The following is a 22548-nucleotide window of genomic DNA, read 5'->3' as shown; positions in this document are numbered from 1 at the left end:
TGTTTTAATGCAGAAAATTGGTTGGACCTGTATTACATTAACAAAATCCTGGGTGAAAGAGGTTAAGGAGAATTAGATAAATATTTGAAACAATTGCAATGTTGTGGGGCAGAAATAAGGTAAAAGGGACATTTAGTGGATTTAGAGAGTGATTAAAAAGCAAAGAAGGTAAGGCACATAAAGGATATATGCAAATTTTGCAAGTGAGATCAAAATCACCACAGCTTTTTCAAACAAAACAACCTGCTAAGGAGAAGTGTGAACCCATTAAATACTCTATTGCTGCTAATACTCTAATGGATAAAAAAATACTAGATTTGTTACAATTTACATTTATGGTGTCTGTGTTCCTGTTTGGACTGAAAGCCAACTCCTTTGAACTTGTAATTATCTAAGCTAGCAACATGCAAACAAGTTTTTACTGATCCTCCATTTTATAACTGATTTGCAACTCGATTTCTTTCTGTATGTTGGCCACAACCCAGCTAAAGAAATTGCAGTTTTTCAACAACTTTAGTGAATGTGTTTTCCAGTCAGACTGTAATGGATGCCAGAGGATATGCAGAGGGAACATTAGCCTAGGCTTTGGTGGTGGAGCACACTTAACTTCAGGTTAAGTAATTGTGGTTTATCCATTAACTACTTGCCTTCTGATAATCAATGTTTTTGTTGTTTTCCCACTAAATTTAATACTGCCTTTGAGATAGTAATAGCTTTCCTTTTAACCGAAGCCAATTAATGCAATATATTATAGAAATTTGAAATAAAGACAATGTACTAGAAATACTCAACAGTCTGGCAGTATCTGTGAAGAGAATAACTGAGTTAATATTTCAAGTTGAACTAATTAACTGGTAATATTGCATGCAGTTCTGGTCTCCTTATCGGAAAGGTGTTGTGAAACTTGAAAGGGTTCAGAGAAGATTTACAAAGATGTTGCCAGGGTTGGAGGATTTGAGCTATAAAGAGAGGCTGAACAGGCTGGGGCTGTTTTCACTGGAGCATCGGAGGCTGAGGGGTGACCTTATAAAGGTTTACAAAATTATGAGTGGCGTGGATAGGATAAATAGAGAAAGTCTTTTCCCTGGGGTCAGGAAGTCCAGAGCTAGAGGGCATAGGTTTAAGGTGAGGGGGGAAAGATATAAAAGAGACCTAAGGGGCAACTTTTTCACATAGAGGGTGGTACGTGTATGGAATGAGCTGCCAGAGGATGTTGTGAAGTCTGGTACAATTGCAACATTTAAGAGGCATTTGGATGGGTATATGAATAGGAAGGGTTTGGAGGGTATGAGCCGGGTGCTGGCAGGTGGGACTAGATTGGGTTAGGATATCTGGTCTGCATGGACGGGTTGGACCGAAGGGTCTGTTTCCATGCTGTACATTTCTATGACTCTATGACTTGCCTTACCAATTAAAAATGTGTCCATCTCAATCTTGAATGTACTTAACTCAGACTTAAAGGCCTACTGTAGTAAAGAATTACATGGAGTCTCTACCCTCTGAGAAATCCTCCTCATCTCTGTCTTAAATGAATGATCCCTTATTCTGAGATCATGCCCTTTGGTCCCCAAAGAGGTAACAGTGTTTCTGCGTTTACCCTGTCAAGTCCCCTCAGAATCTTGTGTGTTTCAATAGAAGCTGACTCAATGACCACCAAGCAACCATTTATACTGAGCAGATTGGTGTTCTAACTGATGTATTCTGTGTTACATTTCAAATAGAATGCTTAACCAAAGAGTTCGAAAGCCACGCTGTTGTATTGGACCCCACGGCCTCCTACCCAGATACAGTGAGAAACAGGCCGAAGGACAGGAGCAGCTTTTCAAAGTGACTGACAACATTCAGGCTGAATTGTAAGTTACCGGTATCTTGTCTTTCTACATCAGCACATTTCTTTTGCTGTTTAAATGACACTGGTCTTGTTCTATTTGAATAATGGCATAAATTTGTTCATGTGAGATGCATGAAAGCACTCTAAACTTGCTGAAGTTATTTACCATATTATCAAAAGAAGAATAACCCATTTTGAGGATTATTTTTATATTACTTTAATCATTACTTTATCATCTTTCTTCTTGGTCTTTTAACCTTGCCTATTTCCTAATAGTTAAAGTAGAAAGACTGTCACCTTAACTGTTGGAGGCTAGCGGTCCGTGTGTGGCTCAGATATGCTGCATCAGAAAAAAACAGATTCAATTACTGGTCTTTATTCAGTTAGGCTGCTATGATAGACCTCAGTTATCCTGAGCTAGAGGAAAAAACTAAGATGTGTTCCTGAGCGCTAACTGGTAATTTCAGCTAGAAAATGAGGTTTCATGAGTATAGCACTTGTCTGTATTGCCATCCATAGTAAAATAGTCTATCATTCTATACTTAGGGCCATGCAAGAAGAAACATCATTAGATTAGACAAGGTATCAGAGAACTACAAGGATCACTACTTTGCAGCAGAAAAATCTCAGTGCTTTGATGTAATTTGTAAACCAGTGCCATTGTGACCTGCTGGGAATGGAGCATTCTCCAAACATTACAGATTGATTTTCTGAAATAAATGCAAGCTGGGAAAATAATAATGCAATTCCATAGAATTGTTGATGCCTTAAGGTGTAAAGTTTGTTGAAACCTCTTTTTTTCTGTAATGCTGCTGCAGTCTTCCAATGATTGTAGGTGATGCAATGACTTGTTTTTCAATGGATTGTTGCAGGAATATCTGTTTCAATGGAAAATATATCGGCTGTGTTAGAGGGCAAAGATTAATTAATTGAATTTTGATGTAAAGTGTAATAGCTACAGGCATCACTGGTGTGATAGCAATTGCATATAGGATGTGAAAATTCGCAATACCAAAGCTGTCATGTGGACTGTTATAGAAATGCTGGCTTTCTGAAAAAACCAACCATTTAATTATACTCTCCTGTCTCTTTCCCATAATCCTTAAAAATATCAAATATTTATCCGCTCCCTTTCATAGTTTTGTGATTCTGCTTGCACAACTGTCTGCTTCCATAACACAGTGGATGGACTTAACAACACTATGCTTCTTTTACAGAGTCAGCTCTCACCAACAGTTCAAAAGAGACTGAAATGTATTTGACCAGCAATTTGACTTTTAACATGTCATCACCACATGTAGTGTATATGACAAGTACTCTATATACTCCATGATCCACAGCCTTTACTATATGATAGGTCTATTTTATCTTACTCTAGTCTTTTTGCACAGTGTGTATGTGTATAGACTTTGCTTTGTCCCCAGCTGTCTGTCATAAAATCCTGATGTCTCTCCTGTTTCCTGGCTTGTTGACAGGCACAGTGTCACGTAGTAAACATTTGTTCTCTGTTAACCCTGTTTGAACATACAGTAATAACTAGGGACAAAGCCTTTGAATCCTTTGTTGGTAAAGAAGTTAAAACTTCAAAGCTTGGTTTTTTTTAAAAACTTTGTTGCTCCTTCCAGCCTTCGGATGGTTTTGAAAGTGAAGCCACTGTTCTTTCTAAGTGATTCCAGATGCATGGAATCTCAGCCAGTGTTTCATTTCCCGGCCAGCACAGGGTAATTGCTTTCTGCTTTGCAGTGGCAGTCCTACAGTACCTAGAGGATTACATCATGCAGACTTGGTTTTTTATTTCAAACTATCATGAACTACCTTAGGGGTCTGTCTTCAAATCTCTTGGAATCTGTCAACCTGCCCCTGCCATTATTGCAGCCATCAGAACAAAGTCCCAGTACATAGATGCTAGAACTAAAATACAGACTTCATTCCCAAATGTACCAGTTTGATGCGGTGCAAATATGGTTTTCAAATCTTTTGATTTTTCACAAGAACACACAGCTCTCCAGGATGTAATTCAAGTGACTATTCTTTCTTTATGTAAGAGCTTCGAGGCTGCTTGGCATTAAAAATGAAGCCAAGTCTATTACCTGGCATGTACATGCATGTGCACTTGCCAACACTGGATATCAATCGACAGCAAGGATCATGACCACACATTTTCTTTGGCCGAGGGGTACAGCATCAATTGTACCATTTATATTTGTTCCTTTACTGGTTGAAAATGAAATAATTTAGCACATGCTCAGTGAGGAAAATGATCCCAGAAGATTTAGTGAACACTTTACATTCTGTCATGCCATCTAAGCGGTCTTTATTCAAAAATTACCTCGAATCAAAATCTGTAACCTACGTTGTAGTTTGTTCCATCGGTGTATATTTATTTGTTTTCTGTCCATTGATTTACAGCCACACTTACTGGGACAGTGGATCGTTATACAACAATTGCAGTAGCCATTTTGAGGCAGTTGTTGTCTCAAATATTGACTCGTTCTTTCTACCCCCTGCCTCTCCATCCCATGCAGTCCTTCCTCCCCATTGCATTAGTTTGAAGTGGCGACTGTTGTTGAATAGGCAATTGAAGCATCAGCAACAACTCACAAGTTGTCAGCAAGATGCGTAACCAGTTAATATGCTTTTTGAGCTGCTCTTTGGAACAGTAATAATGACCACGACACCAAAGTAATTGTTTTTTTTAAACTAATGTCATAAATCTTTAACATAATCTAAACAGGCGGGGGGGAATCTTGACCTTGTATTTCCAAAGATGCCTTTGACAGTGCAGCACTCCCTCAGTACTGTTAGCTTGCAGTGCTGTCGCCTGGTAATGGTTTTGCACCCACATCTTCTGAACAGACTTGAGAATGCTACTGAGCCAAAACAAACTTTTAAAAACACTAAATTCTTTTGGTTGTAATTTGAGTTTTACATCTTGCTCAGAAATCAGTGGATTGTAAAATCAGGCAGAATGAATGCTGGGTGACTCTGACCTCGGTAACAGGACAGTTGTAGCTAGCGACAGGGAAAGAAAGAGTCAGCTGCTGCTGCCTCAGTTTGTTGTGTGGGGTGGAGAAAGGACTTGCATTTATATAGTGCTTTTCATGATCACTAAGCACTTCAGAGCACTTCACAGCCAGTTCGGCGAAGAATGTATTTGAATAGGGCAGGAAAATAATGTTTGGAGGAAGGCATGGTGGTACCTCCTCTGATCAATAAATTGGTTGTCAATGTTTGCTTTCGAATTTCACAGTGTTCTTAGACTAGATATAACTAAAATTCAGTTTGGTACAAAGCAGCTGTAAGATTCCTGAACTCTTCTGCATTCAAGTTATTGCACTTGAGCAGCAAGTGGTGCTTGGAAGAAGAGAAGATTGAAAACTGTTCGTTTTTGTCCTGCAATTCAAACAATTATATTTAGAATCATAGAATCCCTAAGTGTGGAAGCAGGCCATTCAGCCCATCGACACCACGCTGAGCCTTTGAAGAGCATCCTACCCAGACCCTGTATTTCCCATGGCTAATCCAACTGGCCTACACAACCCTGGACATATGGGTAATTTAGCATGGCCAATCCACCTAACCTGCACATCTTTGGACAGTGGGAGGAAACCAGGAGTACCCAGAAGAAACCCACGTGGACACAGGGAAAACATGCAAACTCCACACACACAGTAGCCTTAGGCGGGGATCAAATCCATGTCCCTCGTGCTGTGAGGTAGTAGTGTGAACCACTGAGCAACTGTGCCATAGAAAGACATGGGTTGGACATCTGTAGTTCCTGATGTATATGAATTCTGCCAGCTGGTGGGAATGCTTGCTCACAAGTACCTATATACCTGCTATCATCTCACATTCAGCAAAGTCAAGTATTTATGATTAAATAATGGAGTTCCTCCTCGAACTACAGAAACAAAACACGTGCAAATCAAACCATGCTTTTTAGCCGCAACAGTTTTTTTGCTGATTTATTGATAGCAAACTTTGCCCACTGATATCTATTGATACCACTTCTACCTGTCTTTCCATTAACTAAAACTGTCCTAACAATAGTGTTTTGCGGCCACATAAAAGTTTTTTTTAAAATCAAGATTGACCTGTGTTCCTTGTACTTTTCCAGTTTCATTGCTGTGGAACAGATCGACAGTTACTGTGTTCTCATCTCCTCGAAGGCAGTGTACTTTCTGAAGCATGGCGAGTATATTGACCGGGATGCCATTTTCCTGGAGGTCAAATATGATGACTTGTACCACTGCCTCATCACGAAGGATCATGGGAGGGCGTATTTACAGCTGACAAAAAAAGCTGAAAGTTCGAGCAGTGGTGTGGCCATACCTGGGCCATCGCATCACAAACCACTGGTAAGTATTAGAGCTCTTTGTGCTTGGCATAATTGAGTTGTGAGGCAAAGCAGGTCCCTGTTTAATTCCAGAGTCAATACTGAACCATCTTGTCTAAGCTGGAACAACAGTTAGGGTGTTTCAATTGATCCTTGATCCCTGAACTAGGGAAGCAGAAAATATTAGGCAGGCTTCATACATCTAATCGTTACGCAATGACCCATGAAGGCAAACACAAATACCAGGTGAGCATAGGGCTTACATCTGTCTCCCCCTGCAACACGGAAATACTTTTGATAATCGGTCTATAGGTTCACACATGAAGCTTCAGCAATGTGTCAAAGACACAGTGACACGACCTGTGCAACTACTGTGAATCAAAGTTTTCAATAGGAGAAAAATAAAAATGGTAAAGGTTAGAGTACTGCATCCTAAGAAACAGAGTTGCCGAAACTCCTCCAGCCCTGGCAGCCTAACCCATGAAAACCCAAGGAACTGAATTTTCTTTGCACATATAGGATGCTCTTCAGAAGGGCAGTGCAGACTTGATGAGCCAACTCTTTCTGCATTGTAACCATTCTATGATCATCTTTAGCGTCCATGAATGTTTGTACTTGTCTGATTAATGCTTGCTCAAACACCTGTTTGTATTTCTAGGTCCATGTGAAATCAGAGTCGCTTGCACTGAAGATCTCACAAGAAATTAACTACGCCAAAAGCCTCTACTATGAGCAGCAGCTCAAGCTACAAGCCAACCAGAACCAAGAGAACCTGGAGCTGGACTCCTAGAAACCTTTCTCGAGAACACTCACTTTAATAAAAGTACTGTGACAGACAACATTGATTCTCATAATTGGTAGTGCATTGTATGAGTACGCATCTCATGAACTAATTTTCTTTGAACCTCAGTTTAAAGCCTAGTCGAAGCAAACAGGTGAGGGATTGATGACATGCTTGGTTTTGGGGACAGTTTATTACGGGAACCTAATGTGGAGCAGGTTCTGATCAAATTGTATTTTACATTTTATATATTGTATTTACAGAAAAAAACTGTGAGAGTTGAGAGTTCTTTATATTTTACTAATCTGTACATACCTGTAATATTACTTTAATGTAAATATTTAGAAAATCTCACAGGAACAGTTTGTGTACAGAAGCTGCATTCAGAACTAGTTGCAGCATAATGTAACAGATGACTTTATTGCACTAGTACTATACCTGAATGTACTTCATTTCTCAGGGCAGTACATGCCCTATGGAGTGGTCAGGGAAAATGCATATGCAAAAAGAGTCACCAGATTCACTGGCTACTCTTCTCAAATCCTTGTTTGTCACACAACTCAGAGTCACTGCCTTTGCACGTTGGTAAACAAGGTGAATTGTTAGCACATTGTGTTAAAGGGGAATTTGACTATTCTCAGAGTTGGTAGAAATTCAAAAGTGTGTTTCTGTGATGCAGTATTACAAAGTCACTTTTCTGGCAATGTGTGGGAATGACGGTGAGATGACTGTAGCCCTTTTGGTGATGAATGGTTTATTCAGATGGGGAGGATATTATCTGGTGTGGTTGAAAATTTCATCCAGAAGCCCAGGGATGTGAATAAAAATTCCCATTTACCATCTCTTCAGATTGAATAAAGTTAACATCAATTTTAAAATATCCTCTTTCTCCTCATCCTCATCCTCACTTTCTGGCTTCTGTCAAAAGAGCACAAAATAATAGCAAGGGGTGAATTGATGTGTCTCTGATTGCAGAATGCTGTACAGTTGCCTGTTGAGAAATAGCCGTCAAATGTGGTCAGGTTCTGATGGGATTTGGAACAAGCCTTATGACAGAGTCTGTGTAACCACAACTGCACTGAGACCTATTGTAAGTATTCTTAGTGTGTGTATTGATGCACATGCTCAAAAGAAGTTTATAGTAATGCAGTTAGAAAATTAGAGCTCTCTAGAAAAAGAAAGACTATAACTGTAAAACTCCAATTATAACGCAGTGGGGTCTTATTTCTCCATATATGCAAACATGTTGGACAAATTTATGCCACTATTTTTTGTTATTGTGTAAGGAATCAGGAATAATACATCATGGTATTCAAGCGATGGTTCGTTTGGTGAGGAGAGCTAAATATTAGAGTGACCATCCAGTAGACTGCCAGGTTTAGTGACTGCGTAGTAAGTTTGAAGAGCAAACAAGAAGTGACCAACCAAAGGCTCTACACATGTACAAGTGTCCCAAGTGGGCCAAGTTGTATTTTCAGAGAGCAAAAGCTGGCTACAGTAAGGAAAGAGCTGATCTAGCCTGTTCAATCATTTACAGGACAGTGGATGATGTGTAACCTGATCATATTTGAGAATTACTGATCGCTTGATTCAGAAGATCCTGATCAGCTTGCTGCACAAGAGATTCCAATCAGTCTGCTATGGTTGTAGGCTCGAGCAGAACTGTGTGGGTAGTTGCTGTTCCTGCTTTTTCTCTGAAGCACCATCTTTGAGATTATTTTATAAGTTTTCCCAGGTTTGGTAGGTGGAGGGTACGGTTTAAGGAGTTATATATTCCTGCGAGGGACGTGTAACAAAAAAGATGATTTTACCATCCCCACCCAACCCCAGCAACATAATTGAATTTTTGTGAATTTTTATTATAAAATAAAAGGAATTATTACAAAAGATGTGTGTGAATGTAATACTTTGCAGTTTGCACAATCCATGGCATTTTAGAACTGTTTCTAAGATTGAGCTGGGAGTACACTATGTGGCAGTACAGATCATATTAAAATAAAATTAAATATAAAGTAAAGGTTTGTCCATGAATGGAACTACCTCAGCACGCAGCAGCACATTATAAAAATGCAAAGCCTGATTGTTGTGGGAAGTTGAAACCTTAGACTTGTTCAGGAAGAGGTGTATTTCAAATTTGTACCAGAGGGCACAACTAGGGAGGACAGAGAAGTGTTACTCTGCATCTTCTGCACAATATCCAACCTATCGATTGACAAGGAGTCCTGACTTTAAGCACAAATATTCCAATAATAAACCTTCTTGGCTCATTCTGTGCTTCTTTGTCTAAAATTCAAGGATATGAATGGAGCTGGACACAGCGGTGGCTGGGGTTGGTTTAACGTTTTACCTTCTGCCCTATCAAATTGTTGGGAAGAGAAAGATTCTAAAAGTTTCTGCTGTCCTTGTTTTCCATGCTGTAAACAAGGGTTTGATATTTGTTAGAATTGAGCCTAGCATGCCAACGAAATGTAGCAGGTGGGTCCACTTCATAAAATAACATGCGATCAAAGACAATATGAATAATCTTAAGATAGAAAGGGAAGAGATTATTGATAAACAAATCAAACTCCGACAGAATAGAATCCCTGGTATATCAACAAAAAGACGGAACAAGCCCAGGAAACAATATAGTAATGAGCTTACTGTCAGTGGTAAGAGAGACCACTAGAATCCTTAGTCAAAGATACGTTAGACACACATCTAGAAACTAGAAATAACATCTGACATGGAGCTGGATGCCACTGGACTAGTAATCGAGAGGTGCTGGCTTCATGGGTGCAAAACCCACCAGTGCAACTGAGGGAATCTGAATTCAGTTAATAAAACTGAAATGTAAAGCTTGAATCAGTAATGGTGACCATAAAACTGTTGCTGATTGTTACAAAAAACCCAACTGGCTCACTAATGTCCTTTTGGGAAGAAAATCTATTATCATTACCTAAGCTGGGGTCCATGTGACTCCAGATCCAGTTAACTCTTTTAATTTAACCTGTTTTTTAAATCAGCCTGTTCAGAGATGTTGTTACACACCTCTGGACCAGGTGGGACTCTACCTCTGTGCCACAAGAGGGTCCCCAGTTGACTTATAACTACCCCCTGAAATGCCTTGCAAGTCACTCCATTCAAGGGTGAGTTGGGATGAGCAATAATTGTCCTAGCTTGCTGGCTTGCAACCGATAAAAGGATTTTTAAAATGTCTGTAGAAATTGCAGAGTTCATGCTTGAGCAATTTAATTGAATATGTTGAAGTAGTAACGGAAAGGATAAGCAAAGATAGGACAATGGAGTGAATTAATAAAATATTCAGGTTTCAAGAATCGTTTGGCTAAATAGATTCACAACTAAAGTCTGAATATCTGGAGTCGGGGGGAGCATGCAGCTAAATGGATAGCAAGCTGCCTCCAAACCTAAAGGGGAAGTAGGATTACAGCTTAGAAAATGGAAAGAGGTGTTCCATAAAGATTGGTACTGAGAACACTTCTGGTCACCTTTTATGTAAACCATTTGGATTTGGGACTTGGAAATACAGTTTCAAAATTTGATGACCCTAATGTTGTAGTGGGAGGTTTGTGATGCAAGAACACAAAATATAGGAGCTGGAATAGGATATTTGACTCATCAAACCTTCTCTGTCGATCAACCAAGTCATGTCTAATCATCTCCACTTTCCTGCAGATCCTTTGATTCTCTTCGTGCCTACAAGTCGGTAGCCCATTGTGTTGAAAATACTCAACAAGTGAGCATCAAACATTCTGGTTAGTGACATCAGTAGACTTGCAGAATGGGTGTATAATTAACAAAAAAAAACTTCAAGATAGATAACTGTTAGGAAGAGAATAAGGAGGCCAAATATTGGAAGTTGTGTCTAAATGAAGCATAGGAACAGAAGTATCAGAGGGATACAGATATAAGCAAATCATTGAAAGTCATGACAGGTCATTAAGACCACAAAAGATATACAAGCCAGAAGGATTAATTTCTGGAGGGATAGAATTGAAAAGCAGGATCATTATGTTGAATTTGTACAGAGGCTTACACCACACTAACTACACATGCAGTTCTGTACTGTCAACAGTAGATGCTAAAACCTGTACTATCAAAAGGTATTGAATAGATGGATTCTTTTCTCTCAAAAACAAAAATTGAATGTGACATGTTAGTAGCCCTTAAGAGTAGGCATGAGTTTGACAGGACAGACATGGGGGAGATGTTTCCACTTGCAGAGTGATGCCAGTCTAGAAACCATAAATATCAAATTATATGAGTTGGTGCTTTAAAATCTATATGTTGTTGTGATTCAGTTGGTAATATGTAACCCAGTGTGAGATGGAGACCTAGTTGATTAATGATCTCTGCAAACCCAGCTGCAACAGTAATCAGGTCTCTATTGTTAATCCTAATAATGTTGGGGCTGGAAGTGGAAAGGTTTCCAGAAGAATGCATGTGGTAACTGTGAGTGAGGACGGATAGAGGTTGATTGTGATGCCACCCACATCCTGCCAGCATTCACTACCCAAGCTCATGTAAACGGCTCAGCTTGTGAGATGCTGAATGCTTAACATTTGCTGAAACACACTCCAACTGCAGAATGCACCTTCAGGAGACAGTGTACCTTAGGGAAGAGACTTCAGAATTGTGATTTTTGACAGCCTAAATAACTAGAATAATGGTTGTTAGAGTTTACACAGATCTGTGTTAACCCCCCTGCTACTTCTCTGTTGTAACTTGCATAAGCCTTGCACCTTTGGAAAATCTGCAGGTCCACTCACTTGGACATTGAGAAAACACGATGAAGGACATAGCTCACATTGCTGACTCAAAAAGGGAAAGATTTCTTCTTTATTAAATCACATACAATTTATGATTTGGCATGTGTTTGCTCCAAAGAAAACCTTCCTTCCAGGCACAGGAGAGGGAGCAATCCAGACTGAGTAGAGATTTAGTGATGCCAAATTTGGGTATTAAAGACTTACCTACATATAGTTAATGATATGACATTATTTCCTAGTCTGACAAATTATCTTGAGAATTTAATTTATTTTAATAAAATTATCCCATTGCACAAAGCATAGTTAAATGGAATGTCCTTGTAAAGTTTTAAATCTGTAATATTGTCTCACTGGGAAACACAAAGATATGCCTGAAATCCTGTCCAGTTAGAACATGCTTCTGTCTCGGTCTATGTTCTCTCTATTACTCATTTTGATTGGCAGTTTCATGAGGTCAGGCAGGCTGACCCCTCACCAGGGGGTAGGGGTGACAGTTCATGGCCCATTTACCCCTGATCCCATGTTAGACTGAAATAACAAGATCAGGACAAGGTCAGGCTGCATTTGTTAAGGCAGCAGCCATGATGGATCACCCGCCTGCCTCAGTCTGACACTTAACAACTTATTCCTATCTAACAGCAGAGAGACTCAGTGACCCCTCCAATCCGTAAAATAGCATTTCTGCATCCAACTGCTCAATGAAACATTTTTCATCTTAATGACATTACGGCTGAATCAAGTACAAGTACAGCTAATTCAGTCACACACAATGTATGCTTAATATGCACACCACTGCAGATTTATTCAATGCATTAATATCTAACTCCCCCATGACCTTGCTCCTCTCTATCTCTATTAACTGTGTTGGCCTTCCATGCCCCCCACCCAACATACACTGATTCAGACTGCTGGGCATTTTTAGGCTTTCTTTTCAGACATCTGGGTCCAATGCTCTGCAAACCCCACTCTTTGCCTCTCCATCATCTCTTCCCTTCGACACTACTTTGGGTGAAATTTTGATCATCTTTCCTAACCTCTTCTCTGTTGAATCAGTCTCCCCATGTATCAATTATTGCTTTTGGATCTTATTACTGTGTTAAACAATGCTATCTCTATAGAATTTGTAATGTATTACTCCAAGTCCACATGAGAGGAAAGATTAAACAGTATACTCAGTATTGTATGGAAACTGGTATATTGTAAGAAGCCCACGTTAGCTACTGCACTCAGCAAAAACCTGTTCATGTTTTGAATTTATTTTTTTAAGCTGAAATGGTAGGTAGACATACAACAAACTTCTGTTGCTGCTGATGGACAGGGAGTGTGTTTGTCTCTTGCACTATTTTCTATTCTTTACAGCCCATCACATGGAAAATACCTGTCCTCTGTGGTACATTATCCTGATAGCACAGTCAAGGTCTGTGATTGATCATAGTAATAAGTCATTGGCAAATCAAAGCATTGTATCAGATTCTCCATTGCCTGGGATGTCGAGTGGAAAAGCTATGTTGGCAGGTAATACAGACTCAAAGATCTACATCAATAGTGTAAATGAAAACTGGGAGATTCAACCCATTAGGCAGAGGAATAAGCTATCAATGGGCAGTAATCATTCATAGAGTCATACAGCATGGATACATACCGTTCTGACCAACCACTCTCTGCTGAACATAATCTCAAACTAAACTATTCCCACCTGCCTGCTCCTTGCCCATATCTCTTCAAACCTTTCCTTTTCATGTACTTATCCAAATGTCTTTTAAATATTGTAACTGTAACCACATCTACCATTTCCAGGAAGTTCATTCCACACGCAAACCACTCTCTGTAAAACACTTGCCCCTCACGTCTTTTTAAAGTCTCTCTCCTCTCCTCTGTGCCCCCTAGTCTCCCACATCCTAGGGAATAGACAACTACCATTAACTCTCTCTATACCGCTCCATTATTTTATAAACTCCTGTAAGTTTGCCTCTCAATCTCCTTCCTCCGGAGAAAAAGTTCATGGGCAAAGAACGTTCCAGAAGAGTCAATATCACTCATTGAAGGTGATCTTTGGAAATCCCTTTGCTTTCACCTACACAAAAATCTTTAATGGGCAAGAAAAACCAAGGATGCATCCAAATCTCCAGATCACAGATTTACTTTGTGATATTAATTTAGGTGAGGTTTTTAAAGGGGAATTGGATGGCTATTTAAAGAGAAAAAAATTGCAGTGTATAGGAAAGAGTGAGAAAAGGGAACATGGATTGAGTTTCTCTTGCAGAAAACTGGCAGGTTCGTAATGATCTTCTTCATCGCTGTAATCAGTTTATAATTCTATGTATTTTCTTGCACCTTCAGCCTTGAAATTATGTAGATTGTGCACCTTACATGATATTGCTAACCATAACAAAAGAAGGGCAGAACATCACTCAACATCTTGTCCAGTGTTCCCCTTATTCGTTGAACAAAGACAGGCTCTACTCTTCTATTCTCGATTGCTACATTAGCATGTTGTGATGTGACATTAGCTCTCAGTAGGTACTGTCTAACAAGCAGTCAAAAATGAGCAGGCTGGTTCCAAACATTACCTTTGCATCATAACGAAAGGCTTTCTTTAATATGTGGTGACTGCAACTAGAAGTTACATGTTCCCAGTTGCCTCAGATCTGAAAATGCATCAGTCCAAGACTAATGTTAACCACTCGACAGTTTGTATCTTACATAGTTCCTTCAAAGTGGTAAACATCAAAACGGAGCTTTATAGATTGAGGAGATAAATATGGACCAATCGTGGAAGAGTAGCTCACATTAACTTTTATTTCCCTCTACAGCCAACAAGTATAAGACCAAATCCAGCGCATCTGCTAGCTCTGTATTGACTGAGCAATGAAACTTCCTTGGAATGTGTAGCTGGGTAGCATATTGTGAGTTTACTTCATCGGTTCGGCATTTTTGAAGTATTGCAGACAAAGTCCTGGTGCTTGAAGCAGATCAGCATTAGTGGTGAAGTTCTGACTGTTGTCAGCCTGTTAACTGCACCATCTCAGTAACCACATGTCTTAACCAAGAAAGGCAGAAATTGGCTGATACCCAAGGTATTGAAGTGATGGTTAATGAAAAACCGCATACTGTAAACGAGTATATCTTGGATTGACTAACTGGTACTCTGAGAATTCAGTCACCATCAATTTGCTATTTGCAATGATTACAGAAGCTTGCACAAGGTGAAAACTCAAAATAAAAATTTTAACTTATAACAGTGACAGGGGGAAGGTGAGGACTGCAGATGCTGGAGTTCAGAGTCGGGTGCTGGAAAAATACAGCAGGTCAGGCAGCATCCGAGGAGCAGGAGAGTCAATGTTTCGGGCAAGAGCCCTTCATCGATTCTCCTGCTCCTCGGATGCTGCCTGACCTGCTGTGCTTTTCCAGCACCACACTTCCGACATAAAACTGTGACAGACAATTTTGAATGCTAGAAATAAATTAGTTCAGCCTGCACACTCAAGTAATATAATCTATCTTCAAAGTGGTATTGAGTGGCAGCTGTTAATGCCTGGCTCATCTGACATTGCTTTAGTGAAGAATCTCTCATTTTCGGAATTCAGATTTGTTCCATTGCTCCTTCACTGAAATATTCCATCACACATTATCAGTAGTTGATGTTTCCTCATGGTGTAGAAACAACAGATGGAACTTAATGTTGCAAGTAACGTGCAATATCCTTCATACAGACATTCACCGATGTACCACATTCTACGAATGAAGTTGGCGCAAAGGGATGAAATTTTTAAAAATCAAATTTTGGCCATACATGATGAAAAAAATGTCAATGATCTTATAATGAACTGTAATAATCCATGGTGCAATACGGGGTCAAAGTACCCATTGATTCTCTTACTTCCTTCTTACAGTTTATTAAGTTCAAAAGCCATAGCTTTCAATATCAAATGGGTTCACCGTGAATGTCCATTATTTTCCATATTTTGTTTCATTCAAAATGTTTGACAATAAAAAAGAAGGGAAAAGATGCAGCATTCCAGTCAGTGACCATAAACAGCAGGTTGGTTAATAGTTTGGTCATTCCTTTGCTAATGATCTAATAAAAATCGTCTTAAGGAGTGTTTCCCGTGACAGCACTTATACAGCATTACTATTTTCTAAAATAAATCTCAATCCCATTACACTGGTGTTGCATTTATATTTCATTTTGATCTTCAGGATGATAAAAAAACAGAAATATTAACCATAAGTGTCTTTCGTCATATGCTTTCCGAATTCTTCCTTTCCATTCCTGAAGATAACAATTTTTCTACAGTTCGACAGGCACCAGCTGTTGGTTGCTATGTCGCCCGAGTTCCCTTTTGTCATGTCTTTGTGTATAGGCAGGAGCAGTACTGTGATGTCAATTACAGAAGCCACTGTCTCACTGCTGACCTTGCCTGCATTGTTTAGCAGATCAGAAGCTCCGGCTGATGTTTTGATACAACCATCCTGCAACATTTGCTTTCCTGTCCCTGTTGAAACCAGCTAAATCAGCACAGGCTGAGGCCTGCAACTTGGACATACTTGTACATAGAGATCAGTACTGTATATCTCAGTGCATTCACTCAACAAAACAAATAATGCAGTATTCGCACAGATAGATACCCCAGTCACAGCTCTTCTGGTGGGTCAGAGGAACAGACTTTGAAGTGTTGGCCCAAATGGCAGACTGAGGGCTCATGTAGCCTCCTACTCAAAACAAATAGTGCTATTCAATCCTGGCACCTATTCATGACTGCATTTGGCACTGCCATGGCCCAGTGGCCTGTCATGAGGGGAGAAGATGTGGTGAAGGAGAGAATTGCTTTTGAGGAGTAGTTCAGAAAAATCCAAGTTGCCATTTTCCCACAGCCCATGTAGACTTGAAGCGCTAATTACTCAAAACCATCTCCCCTCAGCTTATATGGCTAGGGTAGTGTTCAGGAGTCTGTGCTCTTGCTCAGAGCTTGGTTGTGACAGGACACTACTGGGAGGACAGTGGAAAGCCTGAAAAGGTCAAACATGCCCAACAACTCGTGGGGCTCTCTGGGTTGTGGCTGACCAAGATGGAACACCCAACCCATCGAGAGACTTTGTCAGTGACAAGCAGAGGTCAACTCGACATGTCAAGGAGAGTGCAAAACCTCCCAGCGACCAACAGGTACCCACTGCACATACGGCGAACTCTGCAAAGCATACTACTAGATCTTAGCAGCCAATCTGAGAACCCATCAGTGTGGGGACGAGTCATCCTCTGTCCAGAGAACCAGCCTAAGAAGGTCACACCTTTATACTTGTCAGAGCACCTGAGCTCACAGCACTAGACACACCCGAGGAGAACTGACAGACTAAAGAATCTGGAAGCAAATCTAACAAGCTGATGATGGCAGCCTGTCTGCGCAGAATCCATGGAAAATGGAGCATTCTTTTAGTCATGGGCAGGAATTAACCCTTGCCCTCAGCCTGCACCCCCGATGGTGTTTAAAAAACAGCTCCCATATGGGCAGGTAGTGTGCAGAGACTGTTGACTGAGTTGCTCACTCTTCACCTGTGCTCGCCTGGGTTATGTACAGGTTAGCCCGGTGAAGAGTTCACTGTGAGGCCGGGCTCCACCTTCTCCCTAATTAATCTATTATTTGGCTAACCTTGCTGTGACCCCGGCCACAAAGACTCTTCCCCTTTCGCTGCCTCAGCAGACTGCTGTCAGCCCCCAACCTCACCTTGCTCCTCCCCACCGTCCAACAGAATACAGAGAAAGGTTCACTACCAGGGCAAGAGAGAGAGCTCCTGTTTGTACACTGACACTCATGCTGGCCAAAAGGTCAATTTAAACAGAACTTCAAAAATCAGAGCTCAATGCAAAACCAATCTGCCAAATCCTTTTCTTTTCCGAGATCTATAATTAAAGATTAGTCACAGTTTCTATTTTACAAAAATCTTTGTTTTAGTCACAATCGTACAGTGATCACATATCTCTTCCAGGGCTCTCATTTACTTTTTAAAAAATGCATTGCTGGAACTAAAATCATAAACTAACAACAATCATTAACATTCATGTAGCACTTTGAGTATCAGAAGATTCTTCACAGGACTGGTGACAGTATGTTAAGGACTGGTCACCAATAACTGAGTCTAACTCTGTTTTGAAGAAGAGTCACTGGACCCAAAACATTAATTCTGCTTTCTCACCATAGATGCTGCCAGACCTGCTGAGTTTTCCCAGCAGTTCCTGGGGTTTTTTTTTCTAATTTAAGATCCCTTCCCCTCCTGAAGGCACTGACTCCCACTGGACTACAGATTCATTTCACCCACCAGTATTGCCCATTGGCTATTCTGTACTGGCAGTTAGTGACAATAGATTAATGAACCACAGGCAGCTGAGCTAAATCTGTCCATTAACTCTCAATGGGAACTACTTTCTGGACAACTTTTCCCTGGTTAGAGGGGTGTGGGGCACTAGTGACAATTACTGCCACTCCTGTGATTAGTTCACTCAGCATGGTCAAGGCTCTTCTGTCCTGTATGGTTTGTTGGCGCATCAGGGGGAGCATTCATCAGCTGAACATCTAAATAAAGCCCATGTGCAGCACAAGGTGTATGTTATCAAAGTCCAGGCAGCAACAGCGTGTTTTTCCAACATGTACTGGCTGCATGCAGTTCTCCGCGAATAATTCACTTCAGTTAAAGCATTTGAGAAGTTTAACAAAGCTTAACATGGCCTGATCCAGAACAATACATGTGTGTAACATGTGGGAACTCCCCACTGTGAAAAAGTCAAAATCTTGATCAGTTCGAATGTCCTGGTTTGATAACATGCTCATTCCACCTTGCCCCCAGTGTACACAGCTTACACTATTTGCAGCACCTTTTCAGATTTGCAAGAATAATGGCCAGGAAACAAAAGCCTTTAAAGAACACACTGGGAATTGCCAGGCCAACAGAAAACTAAACTTGTACAAAGATAGTTCTAATACCCAACAGCAACAGCACATTGAACTAAAGGAACATACTAGGGTATTTATTTAACAAAGATACTTTTCCTATTGCTATTCTTACCATCTTCATATAGATACAAAGGCAAAATCATACAGATGCTGGAAATCTGCACCAAAAGCAGAAAATGCTGGGATACTGAGTGTATCCGGCAGAAGGAACAGAAGGAATGGGCAGGATTTTACCCAAGGCTTCAGGCCTCCACCTTGGGACCCACACCTATCTCTCATCCTGGAGTTGGTGGCCTATTTGGATGTACTGTATTCACCTTTGCCTTCCTATTAAGAACAACAGGTGGGTTCATGACACTGCCAGTCCATTGAGAAGTCTCTTGCAGCCCGACTAGCAGAACTGGGCAAGGCAAATCTTGGACAGCATTAATGTCGAGGAAGTTGGGAAGGTGGAACTGAAGCAACAGTTTGATCTGCCATATTCTTACAGAAGCATAGAAATCAAAGCATGTCACAAAGGAGGCCATTTGACCCATCCTATCTGTGCCAGCTCCCGGAAGAGCCACCCAGCTAGTCCCACTCTCCAGCCCTATCTCTGTAAGCCCGCTCACATTCAGACATGTAACCTTCAATGGAATCTGCCTCCACCACATTCCCAGGCAGTATATTCCAAATCCTAACAACTCCCTGAGGAAAGGTTCTCCTCATCTCATTCCTAGCTCTCTTATGGACAATCTTAAAATTGTGACTAGTTATTGACATACCAACAGTGGAGACAGAATATCCTTCTGTCAAAATTGCTCATAATTTTGAACACCTTAATAAAGTCAGATCTTAATCTACTCTGTTCCAAGGAGAATAAGCCCAATTTCTCTAATTTTTCCTTGTATCTAAAAACTGTCATTCCTGGTATCATTCCAGTGAATCTCCTTTGCATTCTCTCCAGGGCTTTTAACATTCTTCCTTAAATAAGGTGCTCCAAACTGAATATAATACTCCAGTAGTGGTCTGACCAATCTTAACAAGATGGTGGAGCAGGTTCCAGGGTATAAGCAGCCTACTTCAGCTCCTGATTCATATGTAGGTGTACTTTCTCCCCACCTCCACCCCCCCCCTCTCATTTATCTCTCCCCACCCCCATCCCCCTCTCATTTTTGTCTCCACCCTGCAGGCGCCCTGCATCTATTCCTGATGAAGGGCTTTTGCCCAAAATGTCGATTTTCCTGCTCCTCGGATGCTGCCTGAACTGCTGTGCTTTTCCAGCACCACTCTAATCTATAATCTAGTTTCCAGCATCTGCAGTCCTTGTTTTTACCTAGTAAAAATAACCATGACCTCCTTAGTGTGGAAGGCAAAATCCTCTGCTTAAACTGTAGGGACTGTGTTGGGGGAGGGCATGTTAGGAATCTTTGATGCCTACAACCCTTCTATTCTGAGGCTTGAGCCTCTGGAAAAGGCAGAGGGACTCCTACACTGCAGGCAGAAGCCAGCGAGGCTACAACATCACCCCTACCTGGGGTTTTAATTATATCAATTATCTATTCCATCCCACTGTGAAGGCAACTGGTCCAAGCCCCAGCCTGTCCCCGGGATACCTCCCTGATGGAAGGAACACTTCCTGGAGCAACTTCCCCCAGACCCCCAGACTCCAAATCCGTCACCGAAACATCAGGAAACTTCTGTGCAATGTTTCAAGGCAATGACCTTCCATCAAGACACTCCAGTGATTTCAAATATTATCCCAATATAAACTCCAGCAGTGGTTCTGACAATCCAGTCAAACAGAAAAAGATGGACATACAGCAGACAGCGGTTTTAAGTTACAGACCAATGATGTTCCACTTCTACGTTCCACAGACTCAGATTGCACTGGACCCGAGTTTTTCTCTGATGAAATGCTCAATTTTGGCTGATTTTAAACATTTTCTCATTTTTCTCAATTCCCAATTTTCTGTTGACGCAATCTTTTTTAAAGAAGAATTTCACTGTAAGGGGAAGGGTCTAATATTTGTGGCTGTCTTATTCATTCTGAGAATGGCCAAACCACGGGAGAGTTTTCTGTTTGCTATCTCTCAGAGTGACTGTAACTGTAAGGGTTTCCCTTGCCTTGCTGTATTTAAGCCACACAGCTTACCAACACACAGTTTCAGGTACCTGATTAAATTCAAACCTCTGTTCTTGGTTGGTGAATATTGAGCAGTCTATGTCTGATTACTTGACATTACTGGGGACTGGCACTAGTGTCAAGCTGGAAGAGAGCCAGGCTACAGTAATAAGAGATACCTCTCCAGGTCCCATCAGAGTTTGCGGGTTGACTGGTTCAGAGGCCTGCCAGCCTATATGGCTTAAGCTATCAGGTTTTCAACTCTGCCATGGTGCACTGTGTCACTCTCAATTCCCATCACAAGGTTTGTAGCCAATGTGACCTCAGTGAAATCCCAGTTTACAGGGACCACAATGGCCTTTGTTAAAATCGCCATTGATTCTTTGACTTATATAGGGTAGCATGTACAGGGAATGAAAATCAAATACTCACATTTATACTTAAGAGCTGTCTTGATTGTCCAGTTGGATTATATGTACCCTATGCATTTACAGTGCACTGAAGGAAGCCATTCAATCCATTGTCTCTATGCTGGGTCATTTGCTAAAATAATCCAAACTAGTCATACTTCTCCATTATTTGGTGTACTGTATTCTTAAATTTAAAATATTTATCTATTAATCTCTTAAAAGCTGTAGTAAACTGTCTCAACTCCATTGGTGGAAATTAAATCATGCTCTTTCATACTCTCCTATTAAAAATTACTTCAAACACATCTTGTATGAGGTTTGCACATTTTTTCTGTACCTGTGTGAGTTTCTTCCCACAGTCCAAAGATGTGCAGGTTAGATGGATTGGCCATACTAAATTGCCCATAGTGTCCAAGGATGTACAGACTAGGTGAATTGGCCATGGTAAATACAACGTTACAGGGATAGGGCGAGGGGGGGGGGGGCGGGGGTTCTGGTGGGATGCTCTTCGGAGAGTCAGGGTAGATTTGATGGGCTGAATGGCCTGCTTCCGCACTACAGGGATTTTATGATCCTATTGCAGGATAAATATGGAATAAAGTCCAAAGAATGAAAGCCTCCTTTAGTTGCAAGTGATATGCGAAATGGGTTCAGGCAGATTCTCCCAAACCCTTCCAATGTACAAAAGAGGCAAACTCAACAAGATGCATGGTCTACATCTTAAAGGGGTTAAACTTGCCCTGGAAGTACCTAACACTGTCACTGGATGGTTAAAACTGAAAGCAGTCCATTCTCTAGCAACAGAATCCCAACTTACATGAACGCTAATCACTTAAGATGTCGGATGCTCAGCAGGTCTGACAGCATTCATGAAGAGGGAAACAGGTTCTGTGAAGAAATATTATACTCACCAGAAACATTACTGTTGCTGCCTCTGCTGAGTATTTCCAGTATTTACTGTTTTATAACATCCCTCACTGTCAACACAACAGAACTACCTTTAAAATATCACATATGATCTTTTGTATGAGGGAGAAAAAGTACTTGTTTCAATCTCTGTTTTATTTTGATGAATGTGCGCAGTTACATGCCAAGACCACAATTTAAGAGTGGTTTGGGTTTAACACTGTGCCTGTGTGATTGGAGGTTTTCGTTTTCACCTTGCACAAGCCTTCATTTGCCTTGTGGGTTCTATCAATGAGCCTTGGACTTTGCAACTAAATTAGTCTGTAATTATAATCAGAGATCAGTGTACGTAATCAGGTAAACATAAATAAATATTGTATTTGGCTGAGGTAAGATCTCATCTCATGACCATGAGATAACGGAGACAAATAAACTGCAATAACTGCCCCCCACTACCCTCCCCG

The 22548-nt window shown here is 40.7% G+C and overlaps 1 protein-coding gene across 4 annotated transcripts in view; it reads left to right on the top strand.

The window, feature by feature from the left end:
- vps13d (vacuolar protein sorting 13 homolog D) overlaps positions 1–8835 on the top strand; it is a 290218-nt gene extending 281383 nt beyond the window's left edge. For all 4 annotated transcript variants that reach the window (XM_072586664.1, XM_072586661.1, XM_072586662.1 and 1 more), the window contains 3 exons: positions 1722–1853; positions 5949–6189; positions 6826–8835. In XM_072586664.1, the coding sequence (XP_072442765.1) occupies positions 1722–1853; positions 5949–6189; positions 6826–6957 (505 nt within the window). In that variant the 3' untranslated portion in view covers positions 6958–8835. The remainder of the gene's footprint in view (positions 1–1721; positions 1854–5948; positions 6190–6825) is intronic.
- The last annotated feature ends 13713 nt before the right edge of the window (positions 8836–22548 follow it).

The sequence above is a fragment of the Chiloscyllium punctatum genome, chromosome 16 (assembly GCF_047496795.1).
Source record: "Chiloscyllium punctatum isolate Juve2018m chromosome 16, sChiPun1.3, whole genome shotgun sequence".
NCBI classification, from domain to species: Eukaryota; Metazoa; Chordata; class Chondrichthyes; order Orectolobiformes; family Hemiscylliidae; genus Chiloscyllium; species Chiloscyllium punctatum.
The sequence above is the reverse complement of the archived record's forward strand: the minus strand, read 5'-3'. Positions and strand labels throughout refer to the sequence as shown.